Consider the following 26,245-nt stretch of genomic DNA (forward strand, 5'->3'; position numbering starts at 1 on the left):
TTCTGTGAGTAATCTTCAAACATGGAGTGAGAGATGGATGCTGCATTCGCACGCTCCTCGGATCATCCTAAAACCCGAGCTTGGAGGTCGTTCTTCTGTCTTTGTTGTGTTCACCTGCTTTGAAGTTGGAATGTGGAAACAACATGGACGCTTCAAAGAAGATGTGCGTTAAAACAACACGTTGATGCTATTTCCAGTATTTGTGTTCCTTATTATCAGGGTTACTGCTCATAAATAACTTTTCTAACTAATCTAGCAAAAAATGTATATGCACGTTGTGAATTTGCAGCATTAATCAAAAGTTTTTTCACATCAACCAAATATTTACTGTTTTGCACCAAAATCTTAGCGGACTTTCCGACTTCAAAGGTGAATTTTCCCAGTTGCACTACATGAATGTGGTGATGTGTAAACTAATGAGATAGCAGAGAGGGAAAGATCATGTGATTGGACCAGAGGTGCAAAGTGGAGTTCTTATTTACACCCACATGTACAGCTGGAAGTCCATAGTTGTATGAAATCATTATGTGATTTTTTTTGCTGCAGCTTGTGTTGATCTTCATATTTTTGAGGTACAAGATCTGATGAGCAAAGCATACTTGACTGTTATTTTCTTGTTTGCCAAATTTGTTTTTTGAACAAACATTTTGCGCTTTCATTTAAAGCTGCATCGTGGAGTTCCTCAGTCTGCCAGAGGCCGGCCACTTCTCTGTTCCCGCAGCTTTAAGTTGCTGAATCTGGCTGTTAAATGGTTGCCCGGACACTGTGGAGTAGTTAATGTGAAATATAAGTTGATGTATTTGTGCAGCAGTTTCTTACATGTACTCGTCTCTCCTGTCGCCTCTGCAGCTGAGCTCAATGTGACCTTTCCGACACGCTGCTAATTAGCCGTACGTTGGTATTTCGTGCCATGGCATTAAAGAGATTGACAGCGGTGGCGCAGCGACACTTCTGCTGCTTGTTGACACGAGAGACGTATTGAAGTGGTAAAGTGACCTTGGCTATATGGAGAAAGAGAGAGACAGAGAGAGAGAGAGAGAGAGAGAGATAGATGCTGACTGATGCAACCACCAGGCAACACTATGCAGCTGTTTGAACATTGACCATCACCTGATTTTTTTTTGCGCTGTCTGCCCTACAGCCAATCAGAAAGCAGCAGACTGTGACATCAAAAGTTTTAGTGGAACTTATATATTACATATTACATGCATCCTTCTTCTTTGTGGGTTTTTTGCAATTTGTGATCCAACCTGACTCCAGCTCTGACGTCTGAGTTGCTTCTGATGTTGTTGGTAAACGTGATGCTGGGAGGGCACGTTATCACACACTGACTTTATATTCATAGAAATAAATATATATTTTCTACTCTGACTGTTCACTTTGACGCTATTCTCCCCTAAAACCCACAAACCAACAGGATCAGTTTCACAAATGCTATAGTGAAATTGCTACTTCCTATTTTAAACCTGTTGGCAGCCGTTTCCTGATACAGAGGAAGTTCACAGTTTTATGGTGCCTACCTGACAAAGAAATGGTAGCAATGGTGGGCAATGCTGCCTTAAAGAGAAATTCAGTTTATTAGAACTGTAGTTTTATTTTTGTAGCTCAGACCGTTATTTCTATAGGTTTCTATGTGTATGATAACATTGTACTAACCAAAGTAATTGAGGGGATCTGAGGACATGGCAGGACCAATAAAAAACAGGTTCAATGGAGCAACAAACATGAGCGTTTGAACAGTCATACATATTATAAACAAACTGACTACTGTTCTACCAGATTAAAAACTACAAGTAAGGAGACCCATTTACCAATAATCACTTATTGCACAGGAAAAATTTTGAGTGCACACAACATCAACTACGGTACAGTCTGACCAGGACGTCTGTCTGTGTAGCAATAGCAAAACTTACATATAGCTCCTTTAAAGACAATGTTAGCATTAACAGCTGTTTACTTACCAGTCTCGAAGAAAAGTTCAGCATCAAACTTTATTCCTTTACTCACCAAGAGCGGTCTCCAGAGCCAGTGTTAACTCGTGTTTTGCTTCTATTTCAATCACTTCTTTTCTTCTACTGAAGTTAGCATGCTAACCAGCTAGCCCCGGCCAGAATTAGCTGGTGAGTCACTGTAGCTTCTAGTCTGCCCTTAAGAAGTAGAGCTGGTCAGATGATGTATTATAACTTCTTGCATTATAAATGCAACATTGGCTGAAGTAAACAGATGTTAATGCTAACATTAGCTATGTAGCAATAGAAAAACTTACGATTAGCTCCTTTAAACTGTGCTGGATTTTAACATCATATAGTTTTGTTGTAATTCTAGCATTCAGTTTCATTTTGGTTTCGGTTTCTCTTCCAAATAATAGATGGTGCTCGTATTTCCTTACTGGACCAGTTTCCAGTGATAAACTGGACTTTTCATTTAGAGCATCAGCAGGAATATGCAAAGACATGTGACCCAGTTGTGACTGCACGGTTTGACTGACAGGTTATCTGAAGGACTTGAAGACAAAATAAAAATGTACAGATCTGTATGTTTCATTTCATCTTCTCTGCCATCCTCCTGCTCTCCTGCCCTCTTCTTCTTCTACTCTAACATTTCATCCCTCCTTCTGCCCTCTGTGCTTCCTTCATCTTCCTCTTCCTCACCTCTCTGCACCCCCTCATGCACCAGTTCTCAAAAATAGCTCTCCACTCGTAACCTCCCTGTAGCAACAAGACAAGAAATATAGTCTCATACGACAGGACAGTGATTTACTGCCTGTCCTGCTGGGTGCTGTGTGTGTGTGTGTGTGTGTGTGTCTGTCTGTCTCTTCAGCTGCTCCGGTTCCTCAGCCCAGTTCCACCAGTGTTTCGTGTAGAGCAGCTCCTCCTGTGGGAATGTGACGGCTGAGTTCACATCCCAGTCGGATGGAGGGAGACGGGTTTAAATTCCAGTCTTAGATTCCAGGTCACCTACTGTTCATTGTAGAGCTCAAGCCCACGCTGGCGCACGACCTCGTCCTCCGGTTACAGCGTCCAGAGCTGTGAGATCAACTCGACGGTGACGTTATCGTCTTGATACGCGATGTGGCACTGATGCAGTTTTTAAAGAATTACATGCTGAGGATACAAGAAAATAGAAAAACTGCTCAGTCTGACTCATCTGATTCTCAAGGTCATTCAAGGTAGTGGCGTCTTTTGTGTGTTCAGACTGAGCTGAAAGGGAATTTGGACATAAGTCAATGGAAACATGTCAGGAGTCACAGCTTTCGCTCTGAGCTAAATGTGAGGCAGAGACATGTTTGTGTGAGTTGAGTATATTTCAACTCGCTTCATGAGCATAAAGAGACGAGGGAACAGCGGCGAGGGTCTGGAGAAAAATAGGGACCTGGTGATATGACTTCAAATGATTATTTCAAACTTTTACCTTGATCTGATCAATGAACGTATACTTACTGTTTTTTTTAAACACTGCTCTAGCTGACAAATTTCATTTGTCTCCTTTTTTTTGTTCGGTGTCGTCTTCATTGAAACCAAAATGAGCCCAAACGATGAACACAGTTTCTTTGTAGGTAGAAGCTGCTCAGGTTGTGGCTCAGTGTTCGTGATGGTGTCCTCCACATTGCCAGCTTCACTTTGAGTGAACATGGACTAACGTTAGTTGGACGGAGACACGTGACTGAATACCAGGTAGTACAATTTTAAAGGGACAGCTCATGAACACAGCATTGGGGAAAGTATTAACTGAATTAACTGACATGAGCGAGATTGAGTCTATGAGAGTTTCTAAATGTCAGGTTTGATACTAACGCAGAAAGAAACTACTGCAGTAGGTCTGTTGGCTATTTGTTGTGAATAAACACACTTTCCTGTATAAAATGAGGCAAAATGTTCAGTCTAACTCCTTTAGACCTTCATGGTTGGAGGTTGGATAAAGACAGTCAGTAAAGATACCTATTTTATCTGGATATTATATGGCTGAACCGGTCCTGCCCGGTCTCACATGCAGATGAGCTGCTGTGGAGCCTCGAGGCCGTTCAGCCGAGATCAGAGTGAACCGGCTGCAGCTCAGACAGAGACGCTGCTCTGTCCCAGTGAATTGGGTCAACTGGGTCTAGATGCCGATGTCATTACACACACACACACACACACACACACACACACACGTACCCAGCGTGAGAAGTCCGCTGTTGGGTCAATCAGCTGAATTGACCAGGAACTAATTGACCGACTGTGACCCTGCAGGAACAGCACTATTCCGCTAGAACCAGGAAGCTCGATCAAATTGTGTCACCAAAAAAAAAAGGTTATTTTTATTGTATATAACTGTATAATTTAAATATTTAACTTTATTTAAACAGTAAAACTTCAACCTGAGCTCAGGTGGAGTTTTGAGAGAGATCACCCTGAGTGCAGGTTCATGTATCTGTTGAAGACTTGTCTTGGCTCAGCGAGGATCAGGTTACTTTTACACTTTACTCAGCAGTTTCTGTTGCGTTTCTTCCCTTTGTTCCACTCTCAGTTTAAAGCTCAAGTTTCCAAACCCAGGGTTTCTGTGTATGAGTCCTAACACTGGTCATTTTTTAATATTTTTAAATAGAACTTCTGTGAAACTCATTAGGAAATCCATCCAGGCTCTTGAAAATCTAATTCAAACGTAGTGTCACATTTGAAAGAACCTTAAAAGATTCTAATTTAGCCCTGATTTTGACTGTGGCTCTTCTGGCCTAAATGTGAATTTTAACAGCTAATATTATTGGCACTGACTCCAAAAAATAAAAGTAATGGTGCCGCAGAATTATTCACACTCTAACTGCTGGGGTCCAGCAGGACGGGGTCCAGAGAGGCTTAGGAACCTGGACTTAAAGCATGTGTGGAAACCTGCCCAGGCTCCTCAAGCGCTAAATGTTTAAATCGTGAAGATCTGGGAAAACGATCTGATCTTGGGAGCTGCAGCCGAATGAAAGTGCACATTTTCTCTGCACGCTACCCATCCTGGGTCTTTAGATCATGTCCTGCAGCTTTAAATTTAGTAGAAACCGCGCCAGGGAGCAGCTTCAGAGCACATTTGACTCATGAAAACCTTCGGCACCGAGCTCATTTGGATGTCTGCTTTTCAACTTTGACTCTATTTCTGTATAGAAATCTTTTCCAGTGAGCAGCTTCCTGCCACCGGAAACTTGAACACAGCCATTCAGAATAACATCATCCTCTTTAAAGCTCACCGAAGCGCTGTGCTGCCTCGACGAGACGACTGTTTGGTCTGCAGCGTACTACCAGGGCCCTGCTGGCTGATGGGAGTTTAGCCTGGACTGATACACAAGTACAACACCTCGTTTCTTAAAGGAGCGCAGCGAGAGAGGAGGAGGCGAGGTGAGAAGAGAGGAGGTAACACCTCATCTGAGGGTGAGAAGAGGGGAGGAAGAGGATGTGAGAGAAGCAAAAAGAGGAGAGCGGAGGATGATGTGTGAAAATGGTAGAGAGGGATGGAGGATGGTGTGATGGAGGAAGAGGTGGTGCTTAGATGTTTGACTGAAAGAAATAACAGCTTATAGCTTAGGTGCATCACTGAAGAGGACTTGACCATATAAGAGAAGTGTTTATCTCTTCAGTTTCTCTGTAGCACATTTAGACTTTGTGCTCTGTATTGACTATTAATTAAATTCAACATGGGCTCCTTGAATCTGCTTTAAATAAGCAATCAAGCAATTCCATGATTTTACATGAAGTAAAAACAGAAATAAAATAAAAATCCACATTGATGCTAATTCATTCATTATCAATACCATGTATCCTTTTAGGGTAACGGGGCTGGAGCCAATCCCAGCTGACATTGGGTGGGGGCAGGTTACACCCTGGGCAGCTTGCCAGTCTATCACAGGGCTGACGTATAGAGACAAACAACCATATTTTACCTTTTTTTTTTTAGATATATTATTACCAAAATGCACCTAAAGTATCATAAGTGAACTCATAATTTAGAAACATGTTAGTGCTATACTATCATATATTATAGTACTGGATTATTATTATTGATGCATGAATTTGAAAGTAAGAGTTTACTGTTGTAGTTCATCAAGGTGGAGACAGTTTAACTGTTTCATAAACTGTTGGGCAGTTAATTAATATTAATTAATTCTATAACGTGTGTATATAAAATGTAAAATATTAATGTGTAACTAAAGCTGTGAAATAAAGTACGGTAACATCCATCCATTAACTGTACGTGTTCATCCTTGAGGCTCACAGAGAGGCTGGAGCGGGTCCCACCTGACATTTGGTGAGAGGCGGGCTACAACCTGGTCAGGTCGCCAGCCTATCACAGGGCTGCACACAAACCATTCACACGCTCATTCACACCTGTGGGCAATTTAGAGTTGCCAGTTATCCTAACCTGCATACAGGGCAGACATTAGGAAGTCTGGATAGGGGGGATTACAATATTAAAACTGATCCTGGTATAAAATAAACTAAAACACTGGTCACTCCAGACTTTTTATAAGTTAAGTTTTATAACTCTAACTGATTATTAGATCATTATTATTATTACTATTATTTAATTGTGAAATTAGAGTCATTTTGTGCCTTAAGACACAACTCCTTGTTGCTGTGCCTCGAGGAAGCTGAAGAGGAGTAAAGGGAGGGAAATGAATAGGGTGTGACGAAGATGTGTAAGAGAGGAGGAGGGGAGATGAAGAGGAGGAAGAGGAGAGAGAACATGTAGACAGGAGAAGAGGGAAGAGCAGAGGAGAGAAAGAGGTGTCAGTGGTGCAATGCAGTGCTCGCTCCACACCCCAGACACACACACACACACACACACACACGTTTGTCAACTGTACTTGTGAGGACCCTTCATAGACATGACGCACATGTTTCTTAATATAAAGATAATGATCTTAAAAATAAAAGATATAAGATATAATAACTGTTTTAAGGTGTATCTGTTCTTTAAAGTTTAGGTCGAAGTTTGAGAATGGACATGGTTATCATAGGTCCTCACATGTGTAGGAATATAAGCTGCAGCGTGTGTGAGTGTTGGAGTTGTTGTTGGAGCTCCAGGCTGACAGGCTGAGTTCCGGTGAACTCTTCCCCGGGAGGGAGTGTTTCCGTCTGGGGGAGAGAGAGGACGACCATCTGGCCCCTCCGGGTGCCTGTGGAGCTTCTGCTGCCCCGACAGTCCGCTCTCGGAAAGGCTCCTCTACACCCCACGCTGAATTCCCTTTCAGATCCAGAGCTGCTGTTCTGGAGGCAATCATGACCTCTAACCTCCGATGCTAGTGTTGAGAAGCAACCAAAGAAAACGGTCTAATTCTCTGGTCTTCAATGTAAAGTTGTCAAAGCTTCTCTCTTTTTCTTCACTGAAGTAAAACGTTTCAGATTGTGTTGATCAGGTTTTAACACAACTTGAGGGGTTGGTCCACTTCATCACTCTGTTAAAACATAGTTGCACTGATTGATCAAATCAAGGCGACACTGTAGCTGTGGTTGGTTGTTTGGAGATCAACAGGTTCACTGTTTGTCTTCTTTATTCATGTAACATTGAAGATATGACTGAGTTTGAATTGGATTCATACTCTTTCCAGTAGCTTCAGTGTTTATGATCAGCGTCTGATCTCGGCTCAGAATCATGCAGTTTAGAAGTTTCCTTCAGTACCAAGTAACTGATATTGTGTGTGTCTTTTCTGGCTTGTTGATTCTGTATCATGCTGTTGATTGAATACAAAGTAGGGCTGCACGACAAAAAAATCATATTGCGATTATTTTGGCAGATATTGCCATTGCGATGTGTGATTTCAGTTGGAATGGGGGGTGCAGTGTGACACATTTTACCTGTCATCAAAAAAATTTCAGCTCCTGTGATTTGGATATTGCACTTGGCCATACTGTGACTTTTATTATATTTGGATTAATTGTGAAGCCCTAATACAAAGTGTTCAGCTACATGTTTAGTGTTGCTTATTAATGAATGTTGGAGAGGACTGGTAAAAGGCTGAAATGAAAATTACTTAAAATATAAGCTCCTTTGAATACATTTTCTGATATTGCCAATACTCACAATGCCTCATCAGTCTGGCTCTTATATATTTGTAACACTGACTCTGTGTGTGTGTGTGTGTGTGTTTGCGCGTGTGCGTGTGTGCTTTCAGGAGGGACCAGGGACATCGGTTCAGCTCTCACCAGGATGTGCATGAGGCACCGCAGCATCGAGGCCAAACTCCGCCAGTTCTCCATGTGAGTAGATCTGTGTGTGTGTGTGTGTGTGTGTGTGTGAGATGAACAGGTGTAGCATCTCCTCCCAGCTCTCCATGGCAACCTGCTCCGCCTCCTGCTTCAGCTTTCCATCCTCCATCTTGCTCTCTCCCTCTTCGACTGCATTACTGAAACAATGGTCCTGATCAATTTAAATATTATTATTATGAGTTTAACTCGTCTGATGGATAAAATCATTTCACATGAATCTTTTCTATGTCTAAAGGACCTCTTCCTCCTCCTCCTCATGCCTTCTTCTTTCTATTTTCCTCCCATTTGCCGCCTCCTGAGATGAATGAGTCTGTGTTCATTTGGATTTTACCTAATTTCCTCAGTCCTTCACATCTTCCTTCACTTCCTGCAGCGAAACCGTTCTTCCACCAACCATCCTTCTCTCCAACAGCCTGGAAACATCACCCTGAGCTCCTCCTGTTTCTTTGTCTCCTTCTCCTCTCCTCCTGACCCAGCTCCTTCCTCGTCTTCCTCTCCATCTTCCTTTCTCTGCACGAGTCCATTAACTCTCCCAGTGTGGAGGGGGAAGAGTCAGTCACATTGAAATGAGAAGATGAGATGTCCAACTGAGTTCGTAAACACACCGACTCGGTATAGCTGAGAGATGTAAACAGGCCACACACAGGAGTCACCCTGTGGTTAAATGAAGCCTCACATACAAACATCCATCTATTCTCCGCTGTATCCCAGACGCCCTCCACCCCAGTGTGGGGAGATATTATCTCTATATGTTGTCTTCTGGATGTTTGTTCTCCTGCTCCAACACAATACCTGTGTCCCAGACTTCCCGGTTACGGCGGCGTGCAGAGTGGTCGAGGTTGCTGCTGCTCTGTTGCTAAAGCTTAATATTATATTATCTAAACATATTATCTATTATCTATGCAAATCACAACACAGAAAAGGAGTAGAGGACAAATTTAAGATGGCTGAAAAACTCATTAATGAAGAAAACGTGTCGGGATCTGACTTCGAGGATAAAGCAGGTAACATCGACACCACTGAAAACATTGAAAACCCCTCCACTCTGGACATCACAAAGGCTATAAAGTCAGTCAAACAATAGCTGTGTCCCAGTCCCGGTATGTGAAGGTGTGTGCAAATGTTCCCCCAAGTTCCCTGTCGCTGGATCCTGGGCTCAGCGCCACCCAAAACGATTGTGATTGGTTTAAAGAAGTTCAATGCAATGCAGTTTTTTCCCCTTTTTAGCAGCATGATAATGGTTTTGCAAAACACAGCACCACCTGTCCTGTCGAGGTCATGCTCCACCTTACTCTCACCTGACGATTAGCCCCAGAGATACATGAACTCCTTCACTTGAGGCAGAAACTCTCTCCTTACCAGGAGGGGGCGGTCCACCACTCTCTGGTCTGCATGCTTTTAAATATAAGCTTTTTTGTTTTGTCACAAAGGAACTTCAATATTAATTCTGCCAGGTACTACACACACACACACACACACACACACACACACACACACACACACACACACACACACAGACACACAGACAGACAGACAGACAGACAGACAGACGGACGGACAGACAGACAGACAGACACTCACACACAGCTCTAACAGAGTGTGTTTGCGTGTGTGTTTCAGGGTGTTTCTGGACTGTCTGATCAACCCTCTACAGGAGCAGATGGAGGAGTGGAAGCGAGTCGCCAACACTCTGGACAAAGACCACGCCAAAGGTACAAACACACACACACACACACACACACACACTCAAAGACACACACAAGTTGGTCTCACTATAGTTGTGAGGACCCTGAACCCAAAAACCAGGTCTGAACCCTCTCGAGTTTTGAGGACAAGACATAAATGTCCTCACTTCGATGGCTTTGAGCTCAGATTTAGACACACACCTATAGGCACTTGGGTTTGTGTGTCATATCTGTGTGAGATTACAGTGAAGGGCTGTTTTTGTTGGCTCATGAAAAGTCGACGTTTTGGAGATTTGACTGAAAACAGCTGCAGTTCTCTGCAGTACACCTGCGCTCAGTTCTTCAGGTTCTTGGCAGGTAGGTCGTTCCAGCCTCTTGGAGAACCTGCCTCAGTTCTTCTGTCTCTTCACGTGATCCCAGACTGACTCAGAGTGTTTAGACTCGTCACCCTGCTGCAGACTGAATGTGGGACTGATCAGCCTCCTCCCTGAAGTGTCCGAACATCTAAAGTGCCTTCTTCACCTCTTGCACAGTGCTGTTTCTCTAGGTGTGTGTTTCTTTGGATGCTTGTTTTCATCAACCTGTACGTGTGTGTGTCCCTCACAGAGTATAAGAAGGCCCGTCAGGAGATCAAGAAGAGATCCTCAGACACTCTGAAGCTGCAGAAGAAAGCAAAGAAAGGTTTGTGAACTCTGATTGGTCACTTAGGGTGTTTTCACACCTGCGTTTTTTAGTCTGGTTAAACCGAACCATGGTTCATTTTCCCCCTTGGTACGATTCGTTTGGGCAGGTGTGAAGACAGTTTTGCAGTCTTTTGGTGTTGACTATTACAATCGCGCCGAGGCCCTTTTGAGGAGGTGGTCTCCGTCCGGTCCCAAACGAACTCCAGAGCGGTTTGTTTTTGGTGTGAAAGAGTTCTGAACTCGACCCGACACCACTAGCAGGTGAACTCACAAGTTTGAGCTCGACGGTTCCCGTAACCTTCTTCCTGTGTTTACTTTCCTGCTCCAGCCAGACAATCTGACCAATGAGAGGAGTGAACGTTGTCACATGGTTTGCAATGATGCATTTTGGTTCACTTGCATTTTTCTCTGTGTGAAAACAAACCGAACCGAGGGTGAAAACGCTACAAGTTTACAAATTCATCAGCTGAATCGGACCAGAGCAAAAATACTTTAGGTGGGAAAACGCCCTTAGTGTTGTCTGGTTCTGTAACATAACATTTGTAGTAACACACTCTTCTGAGAGATGAACTGGGATGCTGGGAACAATTTAATATGACTCGCTTATAATTCAACAGTTGTTTTCATGGGATAATTAAATCTGTATTGTTATTTTCAGGGTGTGGGAGGGGCGTGAGAATTTAAAATTAAAATAATTTATTTTTCTTTTTTCATTCCTGCCTCGCCTTCTGATGGTGTCCCATCATGCTCTGCTCTGCCCAGCTGATGTATTTGGTAAGTTTACAGACACACACAGACAGTGGGGAGAGAATCAGACAGAAAGTTCTGGTGGTTTAGTTTCTGTATCTGTGACAGTCAGAAAACGCTTTCAACACTTTCCCTCCGTCAGACATCTGCTTTTTACATTCACGTCCTGCCCACGTTAGTCAACCGAAACATGTTCCCGTGTTGTTTAGATGTTTGTGTGACTCAGAGAACCTGAAAGCCTGAAACACAACAAAGACCGGAGCTGCACTAAACAAGAGTCTTCAGGGAGGAGGTTTCCCTGGATTGTATTGCGACACATGACACGACAATGTAACACAGCGTTACACAATCCAACCACAACAAAACAAAGCTGGGTAACTCACAGTAACACAGAACACTGACACACAACAATCTTCAAAAACAGATTTCTATGAGACCCCCTGTTTAAATACATGATTAAATAAATACAATTAATCAGATAACACACAACACATTATATCATAGCGTAACATCGAGTACGCCATCCCATTATCTGAAACAATTTAGCGAAAGGATGAATTGTTATATTAATCTAATTTATCCAAAAAAAAAAAGAAAAGAAAATAATCCTGAGAGTCTCTGGTTCCAACTTTGCTGCTTTTCATTGTGAAGTGTAAGACTTTTGAAGACGTCACGTTGAACTTTAGGAAAATGTTATGGGTCTTCAAAAATGAAAAAAAATAAAAAATACTCAAAAAAATATAATATAAAAACATAGACCTATTTCTCTATTACATCCATAAAAATGATTTGCATGTAAATGATTATTTTTTACTGTTGATTCATCTATCAATTCATCAGTTCATTACCTCTGCCAAGGACAATATGTTAGAGAGTACTGAACTGATATGCACCGAACTTGGTGGAGGAATGGCTCATGGGCCAGGGACAAACCCATTACATTTTGGGGCAGATCCAAATCATTTACTATGAGTTTGAATTTTTTCCTCTGGTGTATGTTGTTTGACACTGTGCTCTCTGAATGCCCTGCTAGTTTTTCAGTTAATTGATTTATTGTCAGAAAAATGTCAGAAGAGTTAAATCTCTTGTTTTGTCTGAGCAGCAGTCCAACATCCAGAGACATTCAGTTTACAATAATATCAAACAGAGAAAAGCAGGAAATCCTTACATGAGCAGAGTGTTTGGATTCATCCATTATCTGAAGTGTTTTCTATGAATCTGCAAACTAACAAATTTACTGACACCTGGTTTAAACTATATCATAAGGCTCATGTAATGTTGGTAAGAAAGCATAGCGTAGCATATAGTAGCATTACATGGCAACACACAGTAGGATAGTGTAACATGGTCTCAGATAGAATAATGTGTAAACCAGCTTTAAATGTGTCACAATTATCCATTATATTTAGAGTGGCAGACTGTTAGGAGGGGTTGTTGGGGGGGTGAGGGGGTCAATGTCAGTGTGCCTGCTTTGCTTTTCCCACTGAGCTGCAGTGAACCACAAGTAAACACCAAAACAAGCCTTGTGCTCACAGAATAAGGAGTTCCAGTCTGAATCGCGGTACAAAAATGAGCCTTGTTATGACTGGAAACGAGCTTGTTGTTGCTGCTGACAAAGGAATCGATGGCTTCCAGCTTTGAATGGAGCCTTTAAGACTAAATAAACAGGACCCAGGATCGACCCCAGAGGAACCTCAGATGTGGTCGAGGCTGCCTCGGTCCTCAGTCTGTTATTAGAGCACGAGAGTAAACTCCCCCTGCACTGGTGTGGATGTCACGAGGGAATAAGAAGAGTTTCAGAGTGGGAAGATGGGAGGAGACGAGGGTGTTGGAATGAAATGAATGTAACAAGAGTGGGAGGGAAACCTAGAATGGATCTGGAATGAATTTAATGAGAGAGTGATGGAGGGAGGACGGGAGATAAGGAGAGAGGGACGAACATTCACTTTGCATCACTGTGCCTGTGATTAAAGATGGAGGCAGAGATTAGAGAAAAACTGAAGAGAGGGAATCTAATTTTATTTGCTCTTAGCTCATTAAGTGATCTGGCTCCTTCAACATCATGTAAACTGGAAATTGGGATTCGATTGGGAGTAGGGGATTAGAGAAACCTGATCCCAGACTGGATTTCACCTGTTTAAAATCAATATCTTTGGTTGTGTATAAAATGTCACCATGACAACTGAGCAAATGGATGAATAAAGACAAAGCTATAAATCATCATATTCAATTATTTTTCATATTTACAATGACAATTTACAATTTTTTCAAGGTTTGATTGAAACTAAAACTGAACCTCTAAAAGTCTAAATAAGTCAGACCATTGAAGCGATGGTTGTCTCACTACAGAGCCTGTCCTCTCACTGCGAGGGTTTAGTGTTCGATATCATTATATTAAATCCAGATCCAGGATCAGAATGCAATCACTGAATTCATATCCTTTCTAAGATCTTGTCTAGATCAGATTCGTTTTCACAAGTAATTCAATTTAAAAAATGAATAAAACTCAGAGATCTCTGATCAGCTTTCGTTTTTTAAATGGTTTTGAGCAGCAGCTTAATTAATGTTCACAACCTTCAACCTACAACCTGAAACTGTGATGAGCAGCAGCAGATATGAATTGATGATTAGTATGTAAATGACACAGTGAAATAACAGCTTTAGGCTTCTTTAGTTTTCATACTACATGCTTCAGATATTCGAGGTTCTGAAGCAGCTGAGCTGTTAAATAGATAAACTAATAATAAAATTGTATTATCAGTGTTGTATTAACTTCAAATAATCCAGGCATGAAATGTGATAATGCGGATTTACAGTGACCAGATTACTACTGTGCATTTAAACGTACAAACTAAGAAACAGGAGAGAGAAAAAGAGTAAGAAGAGGGAAATGCAGAGATAAAGGGAAAAAGAGAGACATCTTCTGCCCTCTGTATCATGACACTTTAATTTTGTGTGAAACCAGAAATTATATTTTCAACTCTTGAAGCAGCTCGGCCGCCTCTTTCCTCTCTGTATTACTGAAGCCTCTGCTGGGAAAACATAGACAGAGCTCTCTCCTGTCTGAACCCGGTCCTGGACCTGACTGGATGTTTATGTCTGTCCTGTGGTACAGACGATGATATTACAAAACCATTGGCAATCAGTAATGAAAATGATCAGTTAATTCCTTTCCAGATTTTCAAATGTGATGTGGTCACTTTTGGCTCTGCAGAATTGTGTTCCCTCTTTTCTGATGCTTCTTATTGTGAACAAATCCCATGTGTTAGTCCGTCTCTCAACACTTTCTGACCTCCCTACTCTGTCTCCTCCAAATCCATTGGTTTCTATTGATGATCTTTAAAAACAGCTCACAAATATATAGTTTTATTTTCAAAAAAGTACAACACTGCGTTTGTTGGGGACTATTTTCAGCAGTGGATTAATCCACATTTGGTGCTCAGGAGTAGGGTTGCCAGCTTCTTTGTGAAAAAACTTCTCCAATCCACTTGTAGGCTGTAACTGGCTTAGTTTTACTTGACATTATATCATTCACAGCGCTTTGAGGAGATAGCTAATAAATGAAATGACGCATTGATTTAATACAGGATGCATTTTATTTTGAAATACGGGACAGGTGGCAAGGATTACTGTCCAGTCTAACAGCATGTTACTATGGGGAACATAAATAAAGATTACATCAGTCTAACATTGTATCAACAGAGTAAATGAACTACAAATTAATTATCTACATACAGAAACATGAAATCTGAGCTGTTATGAAACATCTCAGTGTTTCACAAGTGAAGCCGTGTGATTGATAATGTAGTTCTTTGTAATCAAAGGTTTTAAGATAATCAGTAACCTCTCTAATAATGTGTGTAATGTTTTTTAATTGGATGCCAGCAGTTGTTTGTTCCCAGGCGGGACATCCTGACATAGTTAGCTCCTTTCATTCTTTAATGTGTGTTAATGGTTTGTTGGCAGCTCTGACTGTTGTTTGCTCTCTTTGTTCTGTTCATTAATTAAACGATTTCACAGCTGCTTAATGATCTGTCTGTGGTTCGCCACCTCCTCTCTGTCTTTCTGAGGTTACTATGATGAACTGGATTAAATTTCCTCATCATCACACACAAAGTGTCGGAGCTCAGGTCAACTTAAAGGAGCTATTTGTAAGTTTTTGCTATTGCTACGTAGCTAACGTTAGCATGAACAGCTGTTTACTTACCACTCTAGAAGAAATGTTGTGAGTTCAGCATCAAACTTCATTCCTTTACTCACCAAGAGCTGGTGGAAAGCAACCAGTGTTAACTCTTACATCCATCACATTTTCTCTTCTACTGAAGTTAGCATGCTAACCAGCTAGCTCTGGCCTATCTCATCACTTTCCATTAGCGACTCACTGGAGCCTCCAATTTGCCCTGAAGACGTAGTTCTGCTCGGAGGGTGATCGTTATAACTTGTAAACGCAACGATGGCTGAAGCTCAAGCGACAATCACCACCACCTGCTCCCTGCAAGAAACCACGTTCAGCAGCAGAGAAAACTTACAAATAGCCTCTTTAAAGATTAAGTCTGCGAAAAATACACGAGATAAAACTGACAATAAATGTTAAATTTTATTTTTTTTTTATTTGCTTTTACTCTTTTAAATTGTTTTCTATTTTTGTCCTTTTTATTCAGCTACTTCTCGTTTTGTTCTCTTTATGCTTTTTTTTCTAAAGCATTTTTTTAAACATTTTTGAAACACTGAATAATAAGGTATTTCTTCCTGTTTGAAAATGTGCCTGATGCTTGTGAGTAAAGCTGATGAATTGATTAGTTGATTGGCACAAGATTAATCATTAAATGTTATAATTGATTTAACCTTTTCATTTTTCTCTGGTTTCAGATCTTCATATGTGAGAAAAACAAAACAGTCAATTTGAAAACAATCTCAGTCATTAAGAAATAAAAATAATTGTACATTTCAGCCCCAATGTGGAGTTAGCGGCTGATATTTTTAAATGTGTGTGTGTGTGTGTGTGTGTGTGTGTGTGTGTGTGTGTGTGTGTGTGTGTGTGTGTGTGTGTCCAGGTCGTGGTGACCTCCAGCCTCAGCTGGACAGTGCCATGCAGGACGTCAGTGATAAATACCTGCTGCTGGAGGAGACGGAGAAGCAGGCGGTGAGGAAGGCGCTGGTGGAGGAGAGGAGCCGCTTCTGCTGCTTCGTCTCTATGCTGAGGCCTGTCGTGGTCAGTGATGCGTCCGAGCTCTTTACACAGAAAAGACATGAATAAGAAAAACCAGGGGTCACAGATTGTTCACAGTAACGTCACATCGACAAATAAGTACATAGAAAAAAACACCTGCCCCCTGTTGGTTTGAAGAATGTGTGTTCAGTACATTTCAAAGCCTGTTGGTGTATGTGTGTGTGTGTGTCAGGAGGAGGAGATGTCCATGCTGGGGGAGATCACTCACCTCCAGACTCTGACAGACGACCTGAAGGCTCTAACTATGGACCCTCACAAGCTGCCGGCCTCCAGTGAGCAGGTATGACTGTCTGAACTCAGAGTTAGGGTTCCTGTTTGCTCACTGTCAAGCCCTGTTGTAAACCTGTTTCACTTTCTGTCTGTTGAGGTTAAAGAGATATGATTACAGATATGATTATGACAATAGTAGACTGACTGCAGATTCAGACAATAAAGAATATTTGTTGAAAATCGGTTTGTAAAGCTGAAAGTCTTTAGATTTTAATTTTTTTTTTTTTTGGCCGGCTCATATTCAGTCGTCTCAGACTGTGTTGAGGGCTGAGATGTCGACTGTCAGTGTGTGCACAGGCGCCATTTCCGACTGCTCGTCTGATTTTTTTTGAGAACCATCCTGCTAATTTCACCTTTCTTGTACGCAACCATTTTCCAGAGCATCCCACATTTTCTACCTCTCAGCAGCTTGTGGCTTTCGTAAGTTCATAACAACAGGTTATAGGGTACAGGCGGTTGGGCTGAAAGCTTACAGAAGCTGAGATTCTACTTTTTTTTCTATACAAATCATTAAATGCACTTTTTCTGAAGGCTACTTCCTCATTCTTCCTTCTCCAGGTAATCGTGGACCTGAAAGGCTCAGACTGCACCTGGTCATATCAAACCCCGCCCTCATCGCCAAGCACCACCGTATCTAGGAAGTCCAGCATGTGCAGGTTGGTCACCATGGCTGCAGAAAACTGCCCACCTTCCTTACAAACCTCCACAACAAACTTGATACGTCTCTTCTATTATCCTGCCTATGCTACACTGCCTCCCCGTGGTCCAGAGCTGGAACTGCAGCTTTTAACAGATCAATGAGTCATGTGTGATCAGGATTGGTTCATCAACGAGGAGATTATTTGATTTTAGTGTCTTGTATTATCCTCTTCAGGCTCAGCAGGGGATTTCATTAGTGTCAGTGTGTTGACCCAGTTCCCAAACACTAGTATTGTAAAGCTCATTGTGGACATTGTGTGAATCTGCTTGGGTCACAGATGTTCACGCAGGAACAACATGGTGGTTTGTTAAAAAAAAACTCAGTGAAAACGGTTTCTGAATGAATCTGTAATGAGAAATTAGACCCTGTATTTGCAGAATCAAACTTTATTTCCCTCTATAATGTCTAGTTGTAAAGTGTGGAGAGTCATAATATCATCTAAAACACTTGGCATACATCACTCCTGAGCTCGGCCTCGCTGTATTATTTTTCATATCGGCACATCTAAAGCTCATTAATCAATACATTATATCTTGTCTGTCACCCACAGTGTTAAAATGTCATGCTGTGGTTTTATGGGTTGTTATATCCTGCAGTAGGCGGCTGCTTTAGAGGTGCATATGGTTAGAGTTAGGCTAGCTGTTTCCCCCTGATGCCAGTGTTTATTCTAAGCTAAGCTAACCGGCTGCTGGATGTGGTCTTCAAGTTAATGGATCGACATGAGAATGGTGACTCTCAGCACTGTTCCCAAAATGTTGACCTACTTCAATGTAGCTTAATTGTTCTGAGGTGTAACTTGAGAACATGATGTGTCGACTGTAAAGCTGTGCAGCGACATCATGTCGCAGAACCTCAGGTTTAAACAGTCCAAATATTTGTAACCCTTCGTCCGTCCTCTCTCCGTCCCACAGCAGCCTGAACAGCGTGAACAGCAGCGACTCTCGCTCCAGCGGCTCACACTGCCACTCCCCCACCTCCCACTTCCGGTACCGCGCCTCCTCCTCCTCCTCCTCCTCGGTGCTCCCACAGCAGACACCTGCCCGCCTCTCTTCAGTCTCCTCCCACGACTCGGGCTTCATTTCCCAGGATGCCTTCCAGTCCAAGTCCCCTTCACCCATGCCCCCGGAGACCTCGCAGGTAAGGAGCATGTGCAGAGGATGAAAACCTCACTGGGGCCCCCCGAGGAGGAAAAACTTCACAGGTGGCAGAAAATTAGTTGCTGGGCCCCTAATATACAGTTTAATATTTTCTTAGGCAGAAATCAATCAGTTGGTCGATTGAATAATTTTTTAAAGGAAAAATGCCAAATATTCAGTTACCAGCTTCTCAAATGTGAATATTTGAAGTTTTACATCACAACAAACTCAACATCTTCAGGGTTTGGATGGTTGGTCTATTCAAATGTTAGTATGCTGTTTTTCTATTTCCTATTATAAAACGTACACACACCCGTACACACACACACACACACACACACACACACTGACCTCTTCATTATATTCTGATCCACCCTCCTTCAACCTATCAGGTCGCAGGATCCTCCCAGGTTGCTAGGTTACCATGTATTCATTAGCCTGATGCTGCTCTTGTGTGTGTGTGTGTGTGTGCGTGTGTGTGTGTGTTTTGCTGAGTCACCCCAGCTGCTACAGTGTAGGCTAGACAGATGCCAGACGCCAGCTAGACACCATGTTCCCTTATTCTCTGCAGGGTTTCCTAAACTGTGGTTCAGGGGCAGAGTGAGGACACAGGGAAGAAACTCTGGGCCACCCAAATTAGGGCTGAAACTAATGATAATTTTCATTATTGATTAAATCATCCAGTTTTGTGATTGGTACTTCTCTTCAATGTCAAACATTTGTCAGTGTTTGTTGACATCTACAGATTTCCACACAGACCGAAGCCCAGAGAAATTTAATCCACAGTGATATAAATAGATAAAAAGCAGGAAATAATCACATTTGAGAAGATGGGACACGAAAACATGTGGCAAAGTTTGTTTCCAAAAATCAAATGAAACAATCAAACAACTGTCAGAATAGTTGCTAATAAATTTTCCGGCTACTAATCAGCAGTTCAAACCCAAATTTCAAATAGTTTCCCACTGAAGAAGAAGAAAAAAAAAGGGAATTTTCATTTAAGAACAGTGTAAGATGTTTATTAAAAAGTCTAGTTTAGGTTTGTTTATCTAACAGCTTCATATATACATGCACATACAGGTGACATTCAGGAGCTCTCAATGTTCTGAGATGTTCAAAATGCTGCTAAAGGCTCCCATGTGATTTTAACTTGACCTAAAACATCTTTAGATACTAATTTTTTTAGGGTCAGAAAAAGAAAGAATCACTGGGAGCTTGTGACACTGTCCGGACTGTTACTTATTATTCCCAGGCTGAGGAACCTGATCGAGCTGTTTGCCATCATGGCCGTAGCTTAATAAACTTAATTTATGAAGAACCTTTCAAACACAAAATGTTGCTTAAAGTTACACAAAAACACGTGTGAAGGAGTGGGTTGACAGTTACTTTTATTGACATGGATGTTAATATACTCACTGCAGTTAAGTGAAATGTATAATGCTGTGTTAACATATATATTCAGGATCGCTGAATGAACACGGGTTTCTCTCATGTGATTAGACGTTATCACAGCCTTTAGCTCCTCTTCTTCATTCCACCTGCTGAACCTGCTTCTGCTTCATGTAACACTTCCTGTTCGTGCTGCTACAGCTGCTTGTTTCCTTTGTGATTCATGCCGATACTTGTTAATTTCTCTGCTCTTTCTCTCGTCACTGTGCTGGACTGATTCATGTTTTTATCACTAACCTCTGTCACATTTCCTCTGCTGTTTTCTGTCTGGTTTTGTTTTAATCTGTTGTCTTGGCTTCTGCCTGTGCTTCCTGCAAACTGCGCTGTGTGTATGTGTGTGTGTGTGTGTGTGTGTGTATGTATCTGGCTGTGCTGCAGTCCTGTGTCTCTCCTTTACCCTCTCAGTCTGTCAATGAGGAGCCTTCCTCTTCCTCCTCTTCCTCTTCCTCACCCACACACCCTGAGCCCCGCTCTGCAACACAACAGGTGAACATCTACATGAACAACACACACACACACACACACACACACACACACACACACACACACACACACACACACACACACACACACACACACACACACACACACACACACACACACACACACACACACACACGAAGCTTTTTTGGTGATTGTTTTACATTTCACTTGTTACCCGTTTGTGTCATTTTGTGTTGAAGGTGCTGCATGGAGCTTTTAAGCATTTATATTTTATTCTAAGAATAATATGAACTGCTTGATATAATGGAAGAGCTTACCCTTACCTTTGCTATAACATGAAGGAGCTAGGGTTTGGGTTCGATGCTAGTTTGTAAAATCCACTTGAATCTATGCCCTGAAAAGTTCAGACACATTCACAAGTAACTAAATAATTAAAACTCAAAGATCTGAAACCATCTTTTTGACAACATGTAGCTACAACCTAAAAAATTAGATGTTTGTATAAAATAATAGCAGATACAGCCTGATCACATTTAAACCTTATTTTTCACCAGCTTTCACGCCACTTAAACTGGATATTTTAACTGTTTGACATAAATTTTAACCGATATAACCTGCCAATGATGATGTTGGTCATTTCAACCAGAGAGTTAAAAATATAAACAAGAGATTAAATGTTCAATAAGAGATGCGTCAGCATCAAAACTTAACAAATCTGCGTGTTTTGCCAAACTGAAACTGGTCATGTGTTTTCTTTACTTTCAGTGTTTTCACACCATTGGGGTCAGAGTTTAGGCTACGATTAGGTGTCACAGAGGTAACTGGTTGAGGTTGGGGTAAGGCTGTGTAGAGTCTAAGCTTCTCAGAAAATGAGTGGTTGCAGTAAGGGATGCCTTTGGGCCCAGGTTGAAGTAAGAGGAAACACAAATCAATGCAGAAACAAACTTGGACACGACCCCAGATTAAAAGCTAAACCGTACTCATAAAACAAATTGAAAGCACACTTCTGTTGTAAACGATTGCTGAGCTCCTCGTGGAAAATGTAGCACCTTTGTTTTCACATCCTCAACAGTCATAACCATCGTCTTTAATTTGTTTTTCTGCCTCTCCCCCATCCACTCACCCTCAGTTGGCAAATGGTTTTGACCATCATGCTGCCCTCTGTCTGCACGGAGTGGTACTGCAGGCCCAGGACACCCACCTCCACCCTCCATACTTCACCTACTCCTCCACCACCACCACCACCACAACCACCACCACCTCTCCCATCTCCTCGCCCTCCTATTCGTCCGTCTCTCCCACGTGGCCGTGGTCTCATTCAGGCTCCGGCCAATCAGGAGAGTTCCCTCCCCTCAGCCCCTCTGGGCTCGGAATGATCCCGTCATCCAGAATCCCGTCCTGGAAGGTTTGATCCTCGTTCTCCCCGATGTCGTCCTCCTTTTCCTACAATTTATCCTTTTATCACCTATGCTTTGTTTCTCATGTCCTCTCACTTTATCCTGACAGTCTTTCTTTCTTCTGAATTTTCTTTTTCTTTCTTTGCTACTTACACTACAAGCATAAATTTCATTAGTCCACCATGTTGTGTAATTTCCACATCAGTCTATCAGTTTCATAACCACAACAAGCAGACATTAAAGCAACACTAGCGGCACTAAGGACACTTTACACTACGCCTCAGTTCTCCCTCAACCAGCTCTCTACTGTGAAAACGTGGCTCTTAATTTTTGCCTTAATTTTGTAATTTTGGTAATTTTATTTTTGTGATGATGTGGTCAGATTCAGGCTGCAGCTTGTGTTTTGTCCTTAAAAACAAGTTGAGTGAAGATCACTCTTGTTTCTCTTCAGATCGTATAAATCTTTCGCCTTTTACTAAAGATTTCCGTGGAGAGGAACAATAAGAGTTCAAATAAATTTTTTGATGCCCCGCTGAAAAGTGGGGCTTAAAAAACAAAACAAAAAAACAAGTTGAGTGACTCATAAGGTAATTAACAGAACATTAATTTAATCCTAATTTTTGCTGCTAATTGGACAGTACAAATTACTATGACCACAATTAGATTATACTGAACCATCCATTTGTCATTAGGTTTTTAATTTTATAAAATAAATTATTAATCAAATCATTGTAAAAAATCATTAAAACTGATCAGTAGTGAAAATCTGCATCAAATTTTGCATCAAGTTTTTCACAATTTTTACTGTGTATAGTTGGCATGTTGTTTCAGCCTTAACAAGCCTGTCAGTTGTAGTGTTTTATCATTTAATTCATAAAATTTCAAAATTCCCAATCAATCCCATCAAATATTACAAAACACAAATTACCCAAATTTAGCCCTGACAAAAATGTGAAAAAGATCAAAGTTCTTCAGTTAATAAAGTGAGGTGTAATTGAATGAAGTGTAATACTGTGTTGCTTTGGCTCATGTCTCTCTGTGTAGGACTGGGCCAAACCAGGCCCATATGACCAGCCAATGGTCAACACCCTGAAGAGGAGCAAGGAGAGGAGAGAGACTACAGATCCCAGCAGCCACCAGAGCGCTGATGTCACCACACCAGGGGCGGAGCCACAAGGGGTCAAAGGAAGCCACTCTGTGACATCACCCAAGGTCAGATGGTGTTTTGAAAAAGAAATTTAAACTTTTTTGATTTGGTTTATTTTGCTGAAGTCTTGTAAACACAGGTCATGTGACTCACTGGCAGTTTTTTAAATCAACAGAGCTTTGGTAACATGTTCATTCTGACAGAGATTCAAAACAAATCCAAACAGATAGTGGAGTGACATTTCAGGCCAACTGTCAACTAACCAAGAAACACTAATTAACAAAGTCTCTGCATCTGTGTGTGTTGAATCTGGCAGGAGGACAGGGAGGCCCATGAGGAGCTGGCCAGAGCGCTGGCCCGAGGCCTCCAGCTGGACATCCACGGCTCCAGCCGAGACTCGCTGCAGGGCTCCAGCGGCTACAGCAGCCAGACCAACACACCCTGCTGCTCAGAGGACACCATCCCCCACAAGGTACACACACACACACACACACACACACACACACACACACACACACACGCATCATGCTACCATCAATATAGACAGGTAGTAGTAGCTAGTCCATGCTCATGCATATAAATGCATCACACTGAAGCAGTTGGCAGTGAAGGATGTGTTGTTGTCGCTAGGCAACTGAATAATTTGGCTGTCTGTCACTTGTCTGCCAGTCAGTCAATCCCCACAGACTCCCAGCTTCAAAACCGCTCTACAGAAACCTATAGGTGATGATAGGTGATGAGGTCACAGAGGCTGTGTCCATCTTTATATACAGTCTATGGTGCAAACTTGCTGAAGGTGGCACAAATTGGAAATGTTTCAACTTGAGGGAAAAATGTTTCCTTCTCCGGGGACTGGAGGAAAATAATAAAGGCTGCATAAGTTGCGAGTTAGGTACAGCTAACTTATATACAGGTGGGTCGTTGGGGTACATTGTGTGGGATACATAAACAAATTAGCACAAATAGTGCAAGGAAAATATTCAGTGAAATTTCTTCTTCACATGCAAAAATGTGAGGTAGCCTGGCAAATAAACACAGGGTACACAGAGCAGTGCATCAAAAAAAAACCCAACTCATTGGAACAAAGGCTTTGTCCACTGTGACAAACAGGTCCTCTTACACCGTGTCTACACAACAATTGGTAGCGCTCAGAACCAAACACAAACACCAAACACTATAGTTAGGCGTAAAAAAATGGGAACAGCCATATTGAAAGTAGAAGCTTATATGTTCCGTCAGACATGCACGACTCAAACATGTGGCTGAAACGCCACCAGTGTAGATGCCATTAGATGTGTTGTTGTACTGAACTTAATAATAATCAAGAGTATAGAGTAAAATAGTTTTCTGTTCCCCACAGTATCAGACTGTGACTACTACACTGTGGGCGTGGACCAGGACAGTGAGCAGCAGCAGTCGTCAGACTTCGATAAATCCTCCACCATCCCCAGAAACAGTGACATCAGCCAGTCATACCGCCGCATGTTTCAGTCCAAACGCCCTGCTTCCACTGCTGGCCTGCCCTCCAACCCCTCTGCTGTAATCACCCCTGGAGTAGCCACCATCCGACGGACACCGTCCTCCAAACCTAACCTTCGGCGGCCCTCCGGGGGCCTCAGCCTAGGCCCCATCCCAATCAAGCCCCCCATGATCCCAGTCAAGACCCCCACTGTGCCTGAACATCCTGGCTTCCCAAGCAGAGCAATGTCAGAGGATGGCAACACATCAAGGACCCCGCTCAGTCCCCCCACCACCCCATTGTCACCAGGCGGCAGTGGGCTGTTGTCACCAAAGACCAGCCCCTTTGACACTCGACACCTGTGCGAAGGGTCAGATCCTCCAACCCCACCACCACAGCCCGGTGGGCGGGTGTCAGAGTGGGAGCGCCGGCCTCTCCCAGAGCTCCTGGAGGAGACAGAATATGGCGAGGTGGAGGACTTTCTGGTGGCTATCCGACGAGGCGTCAAGCTCAAGAAGACGATGACCAATGACCGATCAGCGCCAATTATTCACTGAGAGGAGAAGGGTTGGTTTGACTCGCGCCATTTTGCGTCCCTGGCTGAATTTCAGTAAATATACTCATGAAGGGGCACAAAATGGTTACTGCTAACGTGTACTGCTAAGTAAAGGCAAATGGGAACTGACATCAAATGAACACCAAGAGGAAGTTGCCCAGAGACTCTGATCAAGAATCGGTTTGGAAATGTCCCCAAAAATTGTGTACGGAAAATTTCATTTTGGTGTCACAAGTTCATTTCAGCAATGTTAATCAATGTTAATCTTGATTGAAAGGTAAGAACTCTGCACCTTCACCATTTGGCCAAAGAGTCGTTATTAATTAAATTATGGATATTTCATTTTGGACCAAAGAAAGCTCCCACAAGTGGGATATGATCTGATGTCTTCTCTAAACTGATACTAAAGGAAGACCCTCAAACTACTGTGTGTAAAAGGCAGAACTTTCTTGTTTGAAAATGACAAATCTGAAACAAAATGAATTATCCATCATCAAGTATCAGTTGGAGAGTCGACTTGTTTAGGCCAAGAATTTCTCCACAGTGCCACATTTTGTTGCTTTGGAGACTAACTGAAGCATTTCTCCCTTTAGTATTGCACTTGACTAATCCCAGTTAAATTCCCCTCTGAGGTTACTACTGGGAACACTGGCGCTGATCTGAGATCATTTCCTCAGGGCAACTTCAGTATCTAAGAGAAAAGGCGTGACGGGTCGTCCTCGTCGAATATAAGCGGGATGTACAAGGTCGTTCTTGTAGCAGAACTGATAACTAAATGTTATGTTACTACACAATGTAATGGGTGTAGTAACGGGAAGAAGATGATGATGATAGATGAAGAAGAGAGAAATTCTCAAAGAGATAAACGTGAGCTGGAAGGAGTGATGGAGTATTTTCAAAAGATCAAATCATTATTTGTATGTACATATTTATATTTTGATGTGTTTGTATGTTTTGTCCGTCCCTTTACATCCCTGTAGTCTCCCGTTTTCTCTCAAGGTGCCAAAAGCCTGTGTGCTGAATTTAACTGAAATGTTCTCTATTTAATTGACATTATGCTGGATTTTTTTTAATGTAAAAACATAGATAGGGTGTCCGATAGAGAATAAAGACAGCC

General features: G+C 42.1%; 1 protein-coding gene across 1 annotated transcript in view; it reads left to right on the forward strand.

The window, feature by feature from the left end:
• Window positions 1-25,137, forward strand: part of mtss1 (MTSS1, I-BAR domain containing) — a 54,895-nt gene extending 29,758 nt beyond the window's left edge. Inside the window, 11 exon segments of the mRNA XM_022757432.1 lie at window positions 8,132-8,216; window positions 9,846-9,937; window positions 10,517-10,591; window positions 11,356-11,367; window positions 16,395-16,552; window positions 16,743-16,850; window positions 17,399-17,496; window positions 18,452-18,677; window positions 23,011-23,163; window positions 23,430-23,585; window positions 24,449-25,137. Coding sequence (XP_022613153.1) covers window positions 8,132-8,216; window positions 9,846-9,937; window positions 10,517-10,591; window positions 11,356-11,367; window positions 16,395-16,552; window positions 16,743-16,850; window positions 17,399-17,496; window positions 18,452-18,677; window positions 23,011-23,163; window positions 23,430-23,585; window positions 24,449-25,129 — 1,844 coding nt within the window. The 3' untranslated portion in view covers window positions 25,130-25,137.
• The last annotated feature ends 1,108 nt before the right edge of the window (window positions 25,138-26,245 follow it).

This window comes from Seriola dumerili, unplaced genomic scaffold (genome assembly GCF_002260705.1).
Source record: "Seriola dumerili isolate Sdu_G_001 unplaced genomic scaffold, Sdu_1.0 BDQW01000276.1, whole genome shotgun sequence".
Classification (NCBI taxonomy): Eukaryota; Metazoa; Chordata; class Actinopteri; order Carangiformes; family Carangidae; genus Seriola; species Seriola dumerili.